At 47.4% G+C, this 17,269-nt stretch overlaps 1 protein-coding gene across 1 annotated transcript; it reads left to right on the top strand.

Annotated features, from left to right (window-relative positions):
• The first annotated feature begins 1,476 nt into the window (after positions 1-1,476).
• Positions 1,477-16,618, top strand: ACRBP (acrosin binding protein). Its single transcript, XM_067292383.1, is given in 10 exon segments — positions 1,477-1,501; positions 1,887-2,096; positions 5,970-6,064; positions 6,225-6,333; positions 6,780-7,197; positions 14,860-14,992; positions 15,216-15,395; positions 15,503-15,670; positions 15,749-15,835; positions 16,479-16,618. Coding segments are annotated over 10 exon segments (1,539 nt in total). The 3' UTR covers positions 16,593-16,618.
• The last annotated feature ends 651 nt before the right edge of the window (positions 16,619-17,269 follow it).

Genomic DNA, 17,269 nt, shown 5'->3' with positions numbered 1-17,269 from the left:
TTCTCAGAAGTGTTATTTGCCAACAAGACCTCTCTGAGCAAGCTACAGCTTGTCTCCTACAAGAAACTGCAGGGCTGTGTGCTGTTGCCAGACATCTTTATAATGGACCACATGGCTGCAGTGATTTGAGCTCTCACACTGATACCCTCTGTGGCCACTCGAGCTAATGGAAGATGATGGGAAGCCATGGGATCTCCGCTGGCACACCTGCAGAATGCCCTTGCGGAGAGCACAGCTGCTTGAATCTCTTGGACTTTGCTGTAGAAGCAACTTCTTCAACAGCATCCTGCTGTGCTCACATCTTCTTTGGGCTGTTCAAAAGTTCATATGCTTTGTCTGCAGCTCCTGGTTGGTTCTACAAGGGTGTCATTTCACAGCCAAATTCAGGCTGTGGGGTGACACTGTGGGTTGCAAAGCTGCTGCACCATCCTGTATACTGCTCATGGATGCAGTTCTTGGCACTGCTGCGCCAAGCATTTTCCTTGCAACTGCTCTGTGAGAGCTGTTTGCCCGTGATGATTATGATCAGGTCTTTCCCTGTCATGTCACAAAGTGCCCAGCCATGAGAAGTTCTCCAGAGCAGCATTTTGGCTGCAATCCATGCAGTGTACGCAAAGGGTCCCCATTGCTGTTACAGGAATGTGCTCCTTCTCCCAGTTCATTGCTGATGGTGAAGTATTTGGAGAGTCCGTGTCCTCTTAGGGCAGAACTGTAGCTTCCCCTCCCCAGCCTTGAAGGAGACCTGTTTTGAGAAATGGCGAGAGGTTCCAATAGTCCCTGATGTGACTGGTCTTCTTGCAGGGGTGCCACCACCACCAGTGTCCTTGACACCTCTGTGCTTAGCTGGGGATGCTGGCAGTCTTTGTGTCTCTTTCACTGCCATGACTCCTCTTTTTGCCTGGAACGACTTTAATGTTCAGAGAGTGACTCTGCTCCCTCGTGGTTAAGCACCAGTTTTAGAGGGAGAGGAAGACCAGCCCTTGCTTCAGTGACTAGTTAAGTATTTAGAAGGTGACACAGCCACCCAGGAGAGATTAAGCTAGTTTCCCACCGACTCCTGAAACAGGCCCGTGCTTGGACACTCTCCAAGGGGACACAATGTGTGTTTGACTCTCTGCTGACAGCAAAGGCATTGATTTTGTCTCCTTTCTTCTGCAGAAGAGCCCAAAACACTTTGGTGGGTACTCTGCCCTGGTCAAGCCTGCCTGGTCCTCAAATGCTGTTCCAGACTGTTGCCAGCCCCCATCATGTCCCAGGACCAGAAGCGTCAGTTCCCAGGATTGTTTCTGTTCCTCCTGCTCGTTGCCTGTTGCCTGGTCCACCTGGCATTCTCTCTGTGTCCTCGCCAGGGCCAGGTGTGAGGTCGCTGCGCTCTCATTCCGCTGCCGGCAGCGCCACCAGAGCCACCGCCACCACCGTGCTGGCTGCCCAAGCGGAGAGCTCAGCAGGATGGCAGCGCTGGCATGAGGGGCAGAGATGCTGAGATTCCCCTCTGTGGTGGGTGAGTGCTCCCTGGGTTGCTGCTGCCCCCATGACAAGGCATCAGTTCAGAGCCTTGAGGCCAGGCACTGATGTGTCACACCTGGAGTGAATGGACCCTTGAAGTCCTTGCACCAGGCCACGTGCTCTTGGTATTGCCTTCTTCAACCCACACCCCCTCCTGTCCCACCCTCTTGCAAAGCCAGCCCTGGGACCAACAGTCGCCCCTGCTCTCCTCCAGAAGACTGGAGGCTCCCAGATGGGATGTGGGACTGGGGATAGCAGAACAAATCCTGCAGAGGTTGCTAAGCATGAAGCCAGAGACTTCAAGAAAACAAAAGCTACTCCTTTAGTGCCACTTATCACTTCTCCTGGGTGGTTAAGCACACCCTGCTTTTTCTTCTCAGGGTTGCTGATCTGGCTGCTGCCCTCTGCTGCTCCACCAGTCCCTTTTCCAGGCAGCCCTCTGTCCAACAGTGAGTACCAGGTCTTCTTCTCCAACCTGAGGCCCTCCTGGAAGGCACACGTTGCCTGCCAGCTACGACGCAACCATGGCTGCCTCAGCCCTGAAGTCCTGCAGCTGGACCAGCAGGAGAACCATGGCCGGATCCCTGAAGGTAGGGCAGCACGAATGCATCAGGGCACTGCACATGCTATCAGTGCTACACTGAGATCACTTCACCTTCAGAGGGCAAGACAGCCCGGGCTGGAACAGCACAGGCTTTCTCTGTCCTGTCACTGGCTAAGGAAATGTCACAGAATTGCAGAAATGGTGGTGGGACAGGCCCTTTAGATGTCTGTAGTCCAGCCTCTGGCCTGGAGCAGGACAATCCCAACACTAGATCAGGTCATCCTGACTTCGTCCAGGTGAGTTTTAAAAACCTCCAAGGATGGAGACTCCAGTGCCTCTCTGGTCACCTGTTTCAGTGCTGCACCACCTTCCTAGTGAAAAAGTTTGTTGTAGTGTCCAATCTGAACATCCCAAATGGGAATTTGCAGCTTTTTCCTCTTACATTGCCTGGCACTACCAAGAGGAGCTAGATTCTGTTGTTTTTGTAGCTTCCCTTTGAGTGGCTGTAGGCTGCTATTAAATCACTTCTCAGCCTCGTCTATACCTGACTAACGAAGCTCAGCTCCCTCAGCCTCTCTTCATAGGTTATGTGCTGAAAGCCCTGGCCACCTTAGTGGCCCTGCACTCGCTTCTTCACTTTCTCCACATCTCTGTTGAACTCTGTGTGGTAGGGAGCAGGGGGAGAAACTGGCCACAGTTTTGAGCAGCTCTCTGGCCTGCTCTTCCCAGCAGTTCATGTTATGGACTGACTGAGTCTTTCCGGATAGATCTAGGGTTTAGAAAAGAAGTTTGGTTTACAGGCTCTCATAGTCCTTTAAGAAACCCTAAGCTGATAAGTTGCTTTTCTCAGTGTATGACATTTCAGTGGCCAAGAAACATTCCAGTTCAGAAAGCACCATGGCAACAGCCCCCTTTAAATCTCTGCAGTCACACTTTCCCTGCACCCATGTATCCGAGAATTTAAGTGGGATAATTATATCTGCACAGCTGAAAAACTTGGGACTACTTCTGTTGTATTTTTCTACAGAGAAAAAAAATAGGAACAATTTTCTCATAAAAATATGTCTTTATATTTAGCTATGAACGTCAATGAACTGCATGATCAGCCAACTGTCTGTGCTTATTTGGACCGGAACTTGAGGGCCACTATTTCTTGCTTGTTTCTGCAGCTGTGGCAGGGGAACGATTCCTCTCCTGCATCAGCAGATCCAAGGACAGGTCCTGGTTTCTCCTCTCCTTTGCAGTCACCAGCAATCCCCACCCTGTGGTGCTAGCTGCACTTGGGGGCTGTCCCTGGTTCCTCTCCTGGCAATGTCCAGCTCCCTGTCACTGCTCTTTGGTGCATTCAGGCACTCTCCCACTGCTGCTGCCTTCAGAGGCTCAGCTGCCAAGAGCAGGAGCATCTGGGGAGTATTGAGTATTTCCTTATGGGAGATGAACTGAGAGAAAAGAGGAAGCAAGGACTGATGCTAAAGGAGGCAAGCTGCTGGTCTGGCCATGCCATCAGCAGTCGATAGGCTGTGGGAGAGCTGATCCGTGGTGTAAATAAAGAGCAGGTAAGTAGACCAGCAAAGAGAGTCCATGAGAAACCTTCTCTGTGTCAAGTTTTTCTTCATTTCCAAGGCGCTGGAATGAAAATGTTCTTTTTTTCTCCCCCCTCAAAATGGGAAATTTCTGTATCATCAGAAGGACATTCAGTGCCAGGACAAAAGCAACCTGCAATACTCAAAGCCTGGCCTGGCTGAGGAGGGCCAGGTTAATGCTGGAGTATAGGCAATGGTTGGACTTCCTCTTCTGCTTGGTTGTCCATCGTAAGCAGTGTCCATGTGGTGGAATACAACTACACAGTCCCAGTTTGTGTGCACTGGCAGAGTCCACGTTCCCTGAGTCCTGAAGAGATTTCACAGGCTGCTACAAAAGGACAGGGGAAGTTTCAGATCTGCTCATTACAAGTTGGCCTTTTTCTGATCTGGAAACCTGGGAGATACTGAAACTCCAGTTTTGCTAGTGAAGCTTTATGCTTAACACAAGAGACAAGGTATCCTTTAGACAGGTATATAGCCTCCTGCTTATTGTGTGGTAGAGGACCATTTTCCAAGCAGTCAGCCCAGAGAGCAGTGATTGCTGGGCATTTTCTGCATGCCATGCATTACACCTTGCTCACTCTGAAGACTGCTGTCTTATTCTTTGCTTAGTCTGTGTCTGCCTTTCTTTGGTGTGAGAGGTCCATCTTCTCTGAATTTTGATGATTTTCATGTTTGTAGCTCTTGGCTTGTCCATTGCTTTTGCCAAAACTGACTGGCAAAATCAGCTCCAGGTCAATAACAAAGCAGCATGGGATGCTCTGGTCTCTGCACAATGAATGCTTAAAAATTTGATTTGAGTGAAGTGCAATACACCAATTATTACATGGCTGACAAAAAAATGGGGGCAGGAGTGAGAGTGCCTGATTGTGTACCATGCTGTGGCTCATTTTGAGCACATGGTAGAAATACCTTGCTAAATACTATTCCTACACACAGAAATACAAAAGATGCAACTACTGCTTCACTGTTCCACTGCTGTGAACCTGCTCGTGCACAGACCCTTATTAGAGTACCTTTTTCTGATTTAGTTCCTGCAGCTTATAAAGCTGAATAATGATGTCATTCAAAATAGGCATTTGTATTCTGAATAAAAGATGTTGTACAAGTAATTAACAGGGGTATAGGGAGAGCAGTGTAATTGCACAGCTAAAATCCTCCATCTCAGCCAGTGCTTGCCCCTCCCTTGGCAAACTTTCAGGGTCCAGCCCTGCAGTCACTCAGTTGTTTTCTGAGGGGCCCTGGTGATGCCCTTTCTCCACATCCTTGCCTGTACCTGGGCTGAGGCTGTTCATGCTTTGTTGGGGTGCTGGAGGCTTTTTGTGAGCTCCAGAGGAGCTGGGAGGCCAATGAGAGGCTTCTCTGCTTTCTCCAGGGTTGCATTATTGCAGGGTTGCAGCCTCTTGCAAGGGGTGGAGGAGCTTGTGGGGCAGATCTGAAGGCCATGAGCAGATAGGCAGAAGAAAACCCCAAATGGTGGGTGCAGAGAGTTTGGGGATCTTTCTTGAGGATGGGGAGTTGTAGGCTCATGGTTCTTGCACCAAGTGCTGGATTGTTCTGCTAAGTAAACTCAAAAGGTTGTTGGTGGTGGTGGGTCACACATGCACAGAGCAGAGGGAGCACAAAATTACCCCTCTCTGGAAATCTTCCAGGGTTTTTGGCTCTCCTGCAGGAACTCAGCTATCCTATGATTGCTGCAGGAAGACCTGCAACTTCTGAGCCAGTAGGGCCATCAGTGCTGTTCAATGCTATTGCACATGTGTATTTAGGCACAGTCTTTGCCAGCAGCATGACAGTGCAATGGACTTTCCTTCATCCTCAGCATGACCAGAGTCCAAAGTGTTTTCCTTTGACAAGACCAGAGAAAGCTTCTAGCTACAAGGTGGTCTCATCTGGTGTTTCCAGTCCTGGTCTGGCCATTTTTCTAGCCCATCACATCACTACTTGCCTGGTTTTTTGCCTTTGTTGTTGTTGTTGTTGTTGTTGTTGTTGTTTTTCCTATCTAGGACTAAGAACAGAGTCCTTATCAGGTTAGGGAAACAAAAGTTTTAGGCCTCCAAAATGGAAGGTAGCAGGTGACAAAGGACAGAAGGATGAAGTGAGACTCTGTGTGGTTTTGACAGAAAATACCCATGGCCTGTGGCATCTAAGATCTGTTTTAATAGCACAAAGCTCAAATCTCCACTTGGGGGCAGCCAGCTTTGACTTTCTGTTCAAATCAACCACAAAGCTGAAACTAAGCATCCAAGAGGTACTTGTGTCTTGTCACCCCCTAGGGGGTATATGCTTAAAGCGGTCACCTCCCCCGAGCTCACTGCTCTCTTACCTGTCTCTAGGGCCTGTCTGCTCTGATTTTCCAGGGGCACTGTGGTTTCAGACCTTCTGCCAGTTTGCCCAGTACCGCTGCTCCAGTCGCAAATTCTACATCAAGGTGAGGATGGGGTTCAGGCTGGAGAAGGGGGGCATCTCTCTCAGGGGAAGGAAGGAATCAGGTTTCAGAGGGTCCCTATGGGAGAAAGGATCCATGGCTGGGGTAAAAAGGCGGGGAAGATAACACAGCGGGACTCAAGCTTCTCCCTCTCTCTCCTCAGCGAATCCTATATCCAAGTTTGTCTCCTCCAAAAGACCATCTTGTCCAGGCAGAGCGATCTCATGCTGTGGGCTCCTGGGCAAAGGACAGAAGCCCCCCTGCAAAATCAGGTATGGCTACACTGAGATCCTCTGGATGTCTCTGCTTGTGTGCCTTTCTCCTCCAAGTACTTTTCTTCCCTGCAGAAAAACTTGGTGGAGGGTTTGGGTCCATGGCCCATATGCAAGAGCAGCTGACATGCAGGTGGGAGTGGGCCAGCACATCGTCCAGTGGCTCCTATCTTCCTGGTCTGCAGAATGGTCCCATAATTAGATGGGAGCAGGGGTCTGCAGGAATGGCAAAAATCTTTCTAGTCCCATGTGTGTACAGATGCATGTAGAAATAGGAAGCACATGTGCACACATGTAGGCAGCTGCTGAAGCAGAGCAGTTGCAGATAAATTCACAGGGGAGGCAACTTTCTGTCTGGTTTCAGAAATGTGCCCTCCGCACAGCTGGAGAGCAGTGAATGAAGTCAGCTCCGGTCTTTCAGTCCTCCTGTCTTGCTCTCTCCCCAGCTCTGGGGCTGGCTTTGCTTTTGCACATTGACCCCCATCTGCACTCCAATGTGGACACTCTCCTGAAGTACTCCTACGCGTTGTCGAGTCAGAAACCAGTGGCTAAGCAGCTCCCCTCTGCCATGGCAGTGGCGAAGGGAGCCCTGCGGGACAGGGGGCTCCCTGTGCCTCCATGAAGCCAGCCCGTCCCAGCTGTTCCTGCAAACTTGCCTCCCAGGCTGAGATCCCAGGCCCAGGCTGATAGAGCCTGGGACTACCACCTGCAGCACAGCATCCAGCAGCTGATCAACTTGATCCTCTCCTTGGAGACGTTGCTGAACACGGAGGCCTCTTCATTGGCCTCTGGCATCAAGGTGGACCAGTGGAGTGCATCCAGCGGAGCTGAGGAGAGGGTACAGGAAATGACCTCCAGTGACAGGTGAGGGAAAGGCCCAGCTCCCAGCCAGGCTGGGTGGATCCTGGACAGCTAGTGAGCACAGGCAGGCTTTCTGGGGCAAGCCAATTCATACCAGAGCAGGTATGTACACAGGGAAACCCTCAGACATCCCTGCCCCAGCACTGAGTGAGCAGGGAGTGGGTGTCCCAGCATTGCTAAGGCGTGAAAATGTTCTGTTGTTGTGAAACAGGTAAAAAGCATTCAGGTAGGTCTTTATTCCGTGCACATGTATCACAGTGTGTCCTCACACTGTGGGGGGCTGCCTTATGCCGTTCCCTCTGCACTCATCTCCCTTCCAACTCACGTTTGCTAGGAGTCTGGGTGACTTGCAGAAATACCTTCCTTGCAATCACAGGCCTTGGAGACACTGAAGTAAACATGTCTCTCTGTGCTTCTCTCCTGTCTGCATGCAACGTGAAGCTGATGTTTCTTGAAACAATCTCATTTGAGAAGAGTTCTGGGATGCTTTAGGTGCTGGTTGAGCATCTCAGCCTCTTCTCAGCTGATCTGTTCAGGATCTGTCTGCCTCAACGCTCAGGCAGCTGGTGCTGGTGAGCCCAAACAGACATGACCAGCAAAGGGAGCACATATTTGTGCTCAGATTTGCTTTTTAATCCTTTCAAACTTTGGGGCTGAGGACCACTTGCTTTGGCTGAGATGAAAAGATTATTTTGCTTGCCAAGAGAGAAAAAAATGCTGTCTAGACGTGGATTTCAAGGAGAAGTCATATAAGTTTTGCTCTGTTTGTGGCTGGTGAAGTTCCTGTAAGCACACAGGTTTTGTGCATAATTGTACACATGGGGTTTCTATGAAAAAACCTTGCATACTACTACAGTTGAGCCAGAGATCACACTCCTGAAGATAAAAATAGATTGAATCATATTGTTAGAACTATAACTGTTATATTGCAAGGCTGTAACTTATATCCTGCTCCTTCCTGATACTGTAGGAGGCTTTTATTGCCTATCAGATGTTTCCTGGTATATTTACACTAAGGCAAAATTATGTGTCATTGAGAATATGTTAATTTTCCCTGCCTCTGAAACTAAGTCTTGCTCTGATTTAGTTGTGTAGGGATTATCGAGGGACTGCTGTGATTGCATATCATACTGGCTATTCCATCACAGAGTTTCTCAAAGGCACTAATGCTGACTGTGGCTGTAACCTGACACCACAGTCCCATCAATCATAATAAGGAAAGCTTAAACTCGAGGAGAAAAAAAAAAAGCAAAATAGACTACACCTCTCAGCTTCACTGTTCAGCGCATCCCACCTCCTCTCAAAGGGGCTTCAAAGCAGGACCTAAGAAAAGGGCAAAAGGCTTTGGCACGTTCCCATTCCAGCAAGACATGCAGCATTGTGGGTTGGTCAATGTCCACATGTGATATTCAGCATCTGGTTTAACTCCAGGTTTGGACAGTTGTGCCAGGGGCATTGGACCCGGGGCTGCGTGTTTTGCCTGGAGTCCTCTGTCCAGAAGGACATCCAGCCCTTCTTGTTCATCCCTTCTTGCAGAAGCTGCCCTGTGGTCTCTGGTGAAGCCAGCTGTGTCCTTCAGAAAGAGACACTGGGATGACAGGAAAATAATAAGATGAAGAATTTGCAGTACCCTTTTATGGTATTTATACTAATGGTGAATCATTATGGCAAAATGTCTCTTATTGCATTTATTTTCTTTTTTTTTAATCCTTATTGTGCTTTCTGCCCTGGGTTTAAAGAGCTATTTAGTACCTAGTATTTCTTCTTCTCCACGTTAGCTACATACCACAATTCAATCTCACAATAAGCTAAACAGAGGTCTGTAACTCCCGCACTATGAAGCCCACTCAACTCTCATTTCCGTGGCAATTTTCAGCATCCTGTTAAAACATCCACATGCTCCATGCCTGTATGGCCCAGCTCATGATCAGTCTCAGCAGCTCTGTTGGCAGAAGGAAATCAACCTCCTTTTCCTGCTCCTCTGTTTGCGCAAGCAAGAATTGCCTTTGCCCTTTTTCCCAGGGCTTCCCACCATTGAGTTGTTTGTCCTCTGTGACTCTGAAACTGCTTTTAGCGTCACGCTGCCCCAGATACAGAGCCCATGCTGTCGGTATGGCTGGCGTTCTTTGCACCTAGATGCAGGAACAAATCACACTGTTTGAACAGGCCCAGCTTCCCAAGCAAGCCTGGTGCTTGTCTGCAGCTGCCCCATCCTCCTCCTGTTTTACCTCTCCAACAGTCTGTGTGATGCTGATGTATTTCATCCCCAACAGCTTTAATTCTAAAACCAGACCACTCATTAAAAACATTGCCCCTACGAAATGTTCCCTTTGAATTATCGTCTCCTGTTAGCGCTTACTTTTTTTCTGTGGTTTGGTAGTTCAATCAGATCAAAGTCCGTTTAGTGTTTTCGTATTGCCATTGTGTTTGGCTAATTTTGAAGGGGGAGTTGTGACCAGGCAGGTTCTCTTATCACCACAGGGCCAGAAAAAAGTAAACTGCTCCTAGGCTTTTGGGAATCTCAGACCAGGGAGCTCCCAGTGTCTCAATGAGGCAGAGATAAAAAGATTACAATATCACGTGGGTTAGCAGGAGAAAGAGGGAGTTTGTCAAACTACTGGATAAAAGAGGGGAAGAGGTGCTAATCCTCATATCCTTTCTGAGGTGACATGGTATCTCCCAGCATGGGGAGTGGAGATTCAGGATAAGGGGCAAGCAGACTGGAAGCTGGTGGCCCTGCCAGGGCTGAGAAGCCTTAAGTACTGAAAACTAGAACATGCTATTTAATTAAGACCTAGCTGTGTCTTCATGATGTCCAGTGTCTGTGACAGGATTGTCAGGCAACAAAAGGTCAAAACTTTACCCTAAGGTGAACAAGGACTGCTGGACAGGTCTGCTGGGCTGAAGCACGGGAGAAAAGAAGGCAAAGGGGGCAGCCTGCTAAATTGTCCCATATCCTGCTGTCCCCAGACGCTCCTGCTCTTGGCAGCTGAGCCTCTGAAGGCAGCAGCAGTGGGAGAGTGCCTGAATGCACCAAAGAGCAGTGACAGGGAGCTGGACATTGCCAGGAGAGGAACCAGGGACAGCCCCCAAGTGCAGCTAGCACCACAGGGTGGGGATTGCTGGTGACTGCAAAGGAGAGGAGAAACCAGGACCTGTCCTTGGATCTGCTGATGCAGGAGAGGAACCATTCCCCTGCCGCTTCTCAGTTGCTTTCAGGAAATAGTTGTCATTGGGGATGATGCAAATGTATCTATCTCATCCTCTTAAAGGTGATAGACTGACTTATAAATTGGCAAGGGTGAGGCCAGAAGACCTTGCAGCAGTAACAGAGAATAGAGATAAAGGAGAAAATTGATGTGAAATAGAAAGCTACAGAATGTCTTGGTAATCTGAGGTTGATGGAAAGATTCGACTTCCTGGATGGGTGAGGGGATGTTATAGGTACAGTTTGTGTGCTTCTACATACATGGTCAACAGCAAAGTGTCAGGAGGTCATGTTTATGAATATGAGGCTTTCACATCTGTAAAGCTAAACTTTGTCATGCAGCAAAGGCTTCTGCCCATGTCTGACTTTGAATCTGTTTTTAACAAGTAGGTCATCAACATTCAGTGGATGTTTGATCACTGAACTTCTTATGAAAGCAGTCTTTTTTAGAAAAGGACAGAGCTGAATTCCCTTTTACTGCCCCTTTTTTACCTGGAGTCCTCTATTTTCATCTTGTTCAGGCTGCATTTGTTGGACTAGTATATGTGCTATAGAAAGCAATCCATTTTGTAGCAGTCAATGCATTTTAAGCCTCAGGTTGTTATTTATTTGCTATTTTTAAAAAATGCAGAAGACAGGAGAGTTTTCTTCTTTTTCTGTCTTGTTCATGAAAACACATGAGACATTCGTATCATTAATATCATTTTTAATTATTCTGAATATTCTTCTCACTCTACTGGCTTGATCACCCTGGTTTGATGACAAGGGGATTAAATCAAAATATGCCACTTGAATAACAAGCAAGTAATGGAATAATAGCCAATGATAATATATTTGGGGGAAAATTATTTCAGATAAGTTAGGACAATAATGTCAAAGTCATTAATTGAAATTTGGGAGTCTCAGCAAAATGACCCAGACAGTTTACCAGCTCTTGAAGGTGAAGATCCAAATGTGACTAAGCAATCGAGCTTTTGAGTGCTGGTAGGGGCTCATTTCAGTCATCATGGGTTTATCAACAAAATGGACTGAACACTGGTTCTCTGGGGCTGCTCTGCTTAAGAGAGAAATTATCAGTGTTAGGTAATTCCTACACAAAGAGAAAACCTTTTCTTTCATGAATCTCAAGCAGCATTTCCTATGAGTTGTATCACAGGAAAATGTTAAGATGCTTGAATTAAACAACTTTAGACGAGATTTCGAGGTGGGGCTAGCACAGACCACATGGACTTTTTGCTTAAATTTGAAAAGCTTTCCAGTTCTTTTTTGTGTCCTGACTTGTATGAATGTTTACAGAGGAAAAAAGGTATCATACAGAGTCATGAGATGGAAGTGGACATAAAGGATCATATAGGTTCTGGAATTGCTCTCTCAGAATAGGTAAGCTTTATTTCTCTTTTTTACTGACTTACATTTTAATCCTTCCCAGCTTTGCCTGAAACAGTTGTTATCTGTCATTGATATCCTCAGTTTGCGTTCTTCTGTCTTTTCTGAATCCTGATCTTCCCTCCACCAACCTATGACCAGGCTGATCATAGTGTAGTGCATTGCAGTAAGAGATGCATAGGCTTGCAAAATTTAGATTTCTAGGATCTGAAATGTCTTCAGTTTTCCAGTGGATGTGCAGTAGATTGGCACCACAATAACTTGTTCATGTGTCTGCATTCTCAGAATACTGTTTGCAGCCTGTCCTGTGAAATACAGAGCTGTGTGTTTAAGGAACATCTTAGCTTGTCTGATGCAGGCTAGAGCAGCATCTGCTGCAATGTGATAAAACAAGATTTACCCTAGTACCTTTAAAAAAAATCTACCATGGAAACACTCATTGTATTTTCTGTGACTGAGACTTTCCAGGTTCTCTTGTTGTATCTAAATGAGAGAGATGTCTTCAGAGATCCTGGCATGCTCATTTGCTGCTGTTTTGGGTGAACTCTTTGGGTACAGGATATCTTGTTTCTGACCGGGTAAAACCTCAGAGTACATGCTTTGAGCTCCTTCATCCATGCAGTGCAGCAGGGCCCAGGGATCTATTAAGGCACGACCTTGCACAAACTGCTTAGCTCCTTGTACTTGTGTACATGTGACTGATTTCACACAAACCCTGTTATGTATGTGAACAGCAACAAGGCAATGTTCTCCTGAGCATGTACCCAGTGTGTGTGTTCCCAGCACACGTGCTCACCAGTGTGCACAAAGCTTCTTCCTAGCAGTAGTCGTAAGGTCCATCCACATTGTCCTGTGTAAGTGCACACACAAACCAGCACAAATGCCACGTGGTCACATGTTTCTGTGCATACAGTGTATGCTTCTCAAATGCTCATGGGTCTGTGGACACCACCGCTTTATTTCTTCACACAGAATGTAGTGGCAGGGACTTACTTGTGGCAAGAGGCTGATCACTTTTGGCCTTTAGGTCTGGCAGTCATTCTGATTACTTACCCTGGCCTTTCTGCACAGCACGGGATGTCTGGTGGTTCCTGAAGAAAAAACAGTATCCTGTGACTGGGCTACAGCCCCTCTCCGAAGTGAAATTTGGCATATCTTTTTGAAGTCTCTAGGCCATGGAGAAACCTTATGAAGAGTTCACATGATAAATACCTTCTGTGTTAAGAACATGCACCTAATTTCTAGTCTGAACCTATCTCACCTCAGATTCCAGTCACTAAAAGTCATCTTTCATCTGCTGAAGAACAGAGTCTGCTAGCTGATCCCTACCTGGATAAAGTACAGATTGACTGAATGGTCAAAAAAAAAAAAAAAAGGAGGGAAAGTGAACATCAGAACTAAATATATTTGAAATTCTCCTGCCATGTGTACTCACTAATCACCTTGGGCTATGAACCTATGTACATATCACCATTGTTGTTATGTCCTTTTTATAGTCACTGCTTCTGCAAGTACAGTCTCCTAACCTAGATCCATGATCCTGCATTCTTGGTTCTTAGATGTTATGACTTGTGCTCAAATGCCCATTGCTCAAATGAGCCCAGGCCACTGAAGGAACTAGATCACACTGTAAAGCCAGTGATTGCTCTTACTTACACTCCTATTGCAATGGTATGTGCAGACCATGCCAGAAATGCCTCAGTGAGTAAGTTTAGTTTTTTGCTAGTTTTGTGAGGGAAATACAGACAAGAAGAGTCTGAGAAGAGATTTCTGCAGAAATCGCTTGACTTCCCCAGTCCTGTAGATGATGATTTCCCAATAGTTATTGTAAGATCCACTGTGGCCCATTTGAAAATATGTGCTGAGTTTATTTCAGTCCTGTGCTAGTTTTTAAGTCTGAATATGAAGCTGGACTAATTCAGATTCCTTATAAACATCCAGGTATGATATATTGTCTAAATCACTTTCATTGTCCAAGCATTTGATAACTAAGAAAAATTTGAATAAGCGACAATACTTGTTTTCCATAAAGCTATGACTATTCTGTCCTTTAGCACACTAATAACTGCATCCAGGAGCATTGTTCCCACGACTTTATCACAGCTCATTGCTGAGAAAGCCTCCTTTTGTGACTCAATTTGCATCTATAATCAAGGATATAAAGTTAGCTTCTTTCCTCCCCAGCCACTGAAATTTCTCTAGTATCGTAACAGTTCTGTTCACTGCCAATCTGAAGGTATCCAAGAGGTCTCAGACAGCCTTAGGAAAACTCCTGGATACAGGTTACTCCATGCATGGATTTTAAGAGTATTTAAACATAAGAAATTGCTGCTCTACTCTTCTTCCTACTTTCTGACAGATCAAAATTTGTTTATTTATCACTGGTTTTGTTTCCAGACACAAAAAAAGAAGTATTTAGTGAGCATTTCTGCCTCTTCTGCATCACTGATAATTCACACCATCCCTATCTAATACCAGTTCTGTACTGATTTAAAATATTCTTATTTTACTTACCCTTTTGTCCCTATATTTTCTACTTATACCTTTAGCTTCCCATATCACTTTGCATCAACAGTTAATTTGCCATCATTGTTACCAGTTTTCTTCCCTTTCCATCAAATATATTGGCTTAAGCAGGAGAGGAGACTTCATAAGTTACATACTCCAGACCCAAATTGGACTGCCTGAGGTCAACACTCAGCAGATCTCTAACATATCATGGCTGTGCAGTCAGATGGACAAAATGATGCAGCAGCTGCTGCTGCAGGGGCCCTGAGAAAAATTCCATTAATTGCACTCCTCCTCCAGTCCCTCTCACATGCTCCCAAATGCACCTTCCCCCCCCTGTAGCCTCCATGCTATGTAGGCATGTACAGACTCTGCAGACATCCCTGCTCCTCAGTGCAGTTTGGCCAAGAGTCCAAGGTTTCTTCGGAAAGGTTTCTTGCTTTGTTTTGGGGTTGTTTGCCTGTCTGTATTTCTAACTAGAGGCTATTTCTTCAGCTTGTGATGAGAGAATGTCTGATATGAGACCCAGAGACATGATTTTTCCCATCCCTTTCTCTTGTCAGCCTTTTAGCTCTGGAGAAGAACAAGGCAGTGATGATCCTCTGCCATGCAATGCTGGAAGGAAATTGTATCTCATTGGTGGCCACCCAAGCCTGGAAACAAATGGAAGAAAGAGCCCTTGGGTTTGGAGAGTTGGTAAAGATGTTAATGTTCATCTTTGACCCCATTGTGTGCAGGGCTCCCTGTAGTGCTGATCACAGTACTCCAGTGGCTAGAGCTCATTGGCACTGCCCTTTCAGGAACCACCTTCTGGGAGAAGCTCAGTTGGTTGACCAGGGAGGCAAGATCCAAGCCAGGCATATGGAAGCTGCTCAGCCCCCTTTTCCCTCCCCTCATCTTCCCTTTGCACCCTCCCCAGGTGTGTGACAGTCTTGGGCGGCATCACATGGACTTGTGCCCTGACTGCGCTTTCTGCTCACTGAAGAGGGAGGAGTGCCAGAATATCACCAACTTGAGACGTGTTCATTGCGGGACAGGCAATTTCACTGCCTACATCAGCCCCCAGATCTCAGCCCAGAATCAGGCTGCAGGCAACCAGGTACAGAGTGTGCTGTATCTCTGGCTGGTCTGTGAGGGGGGGGCCTGGAGGAACTGGTGGGGAAAGGGAGGAAGAAGCACAGCTCTTTCAGTCCCACCCCATTACAGGTCAGCTCCCCAGAGGCCTTGGAGTACTATGGCATGGAGGTTTACAGCGGGTTGAGTGCAGAGTACTGGTGCAGCCACTTGGGCATCCATGGCTGTGACGACCCTCGTGTGGCCCTCTGGCTGCAGGCAGAATACATTTCCTTTCAAGCTGCGGATGCTCCGAGCCAGGTGGGTGCCACGCACTAAAGCACCCTCCCGTTTCTCCTTCTCCTTTTTCTTCTCCTGCTTTCATTCCTGTATCCCCAGATCTGTGACTCAGGTGGAGTTCAGCACCCCAGTTACTGTGCATTCAAGAGCCACCAGTGTCTGCAACACAGCCCCCACAACCAGAGGGTGAGAAGCAGCCTGCACCATCCTTTATCCAGCCCTTATCTTCTCCTCCATGGCTAGTGACTCCAAATTCAAGCCTCTTCCCACTGCCAGCCCTGAGTCCCTCCAGGACTCAATGGCCCAGTCCTTCTCCCTCCAACAGGACTTGAAGTGAGTCTCTTTGTGGGGGTGGCAAATATTGACCTGAGCTCAGATGGCTTGGTGGCATGTCATTGAAGCAGTATTTGCACAGACACTTTAACAGATCGGAGCAGAAACAGTCACTTATGTCAAGACAGAGGAACCATGGGGAGCTGCTTGGAGTCTCCCATCCATCACTGTATCACTCTATCTCCTCTCACAGTGGAGGGTCTCCCCCACTTGCTGTATGCTTCCTAGGTGGTAATGAAAACCAGAAATATCAGAGCAGGACAGAGGACTAGCCTGTATCTTAGGAAACACACAGTTCAGCTATTGTCCCCTCCCTAGCACTTCCCAGGAGGCCCTCCCCTCTAATGGCCTCTTCCATCCCATTGTCTCTGTGATCTGAGGAGGGGCTGTCCCACCTCCAGGGCTGCTGGATGATGCCCTTCATCCCAGAGTCCCCTTTGCCAAGGGGAAGGATGGGCATTGGTACTAGCTCCTGGAGCTCAGGTTTTCCTTGCAGGTGTCTCGCCTTGGCTGCCACCGGAACAAGACTTACCAGGTGCTGAGCAAGGAGGAAGGAAAGGAGGAGGTACTGCTGTGGCACCAGTGGTTCCTCAGTCTCACTGAGGGATAAAGTGCGATAGTGGGAGACACACAGAAGGCACAGGGATCCAGAACAGGCTCTCTGGAGCTGTGGTGACATGGAGAACCTGGACAGCTCTTCCCAGACTCTTTGCTGTCCAGTGAGCTCCCCATGACCAGATCTCGTTATCTAAACACCTGCTCTGCATCCTTGACAGCAGCACAGCCAAGAGGGAAGCTTTATTCAGCAGCATTTCCCTGTGGTGCCTGCTAAAACTTCTCCTGAGAAAATTTTCTCCAGCCACAGGAACTGCAGAGTGCTGGAGAAGGCATCTGCCCTGGGGAAATGGATTTAGGGCCACAGGCCCACATGTTCTTCTCTGAAGTTCCCAGCCACCTTTTGTCTTTACCCTTTTGCAGGGTTGTACCAATCAGTAGCATTCCTAAAGCTGAGTCATGTTTTATAAAGAGCTCATTCAACCCACAAAATTAATTTGCTCCCTTTTCTCTGCCACTGCCACTCTATTTCATCCCTTAGTGACCCTTCTCACATCTGTGGTGGCTCCCCAGTTCCCTCTGCTCAGTTCCCTGGTATTTCTCACTTACTAGAGCCCATGTGGCCTCAGACAAACTAGCTCTCAGCCCAAGGATTCCAGCACGGCCTCGTCCCCTTCCAGCCCACTGGAGAGAGCAGAGCCAAGTGCCCTCCAGATCCCAAATGCAGCACAC

The sequence above is a fragment of the Apteryx mantelli genome, chromosome 1 (genome assembly GCF_036417845.1).
Source record: "Apteryx mantelli isolate bAptMan1 chromosome 1, bAptMan1.hap1, whole genome shotgun sequence".
In the NCBI taxonomy this organism is placed as follows: Eukaryota; Metazoa; Chordata; class Aves; order Apterygiformes; family Apterygidae; genus Apteryx; species Apteryx mantelli.
Note: the sequence above shows the minus strand (reverse complement) of the source record. Positions and strands in the feature narration are given on the sequence as shown.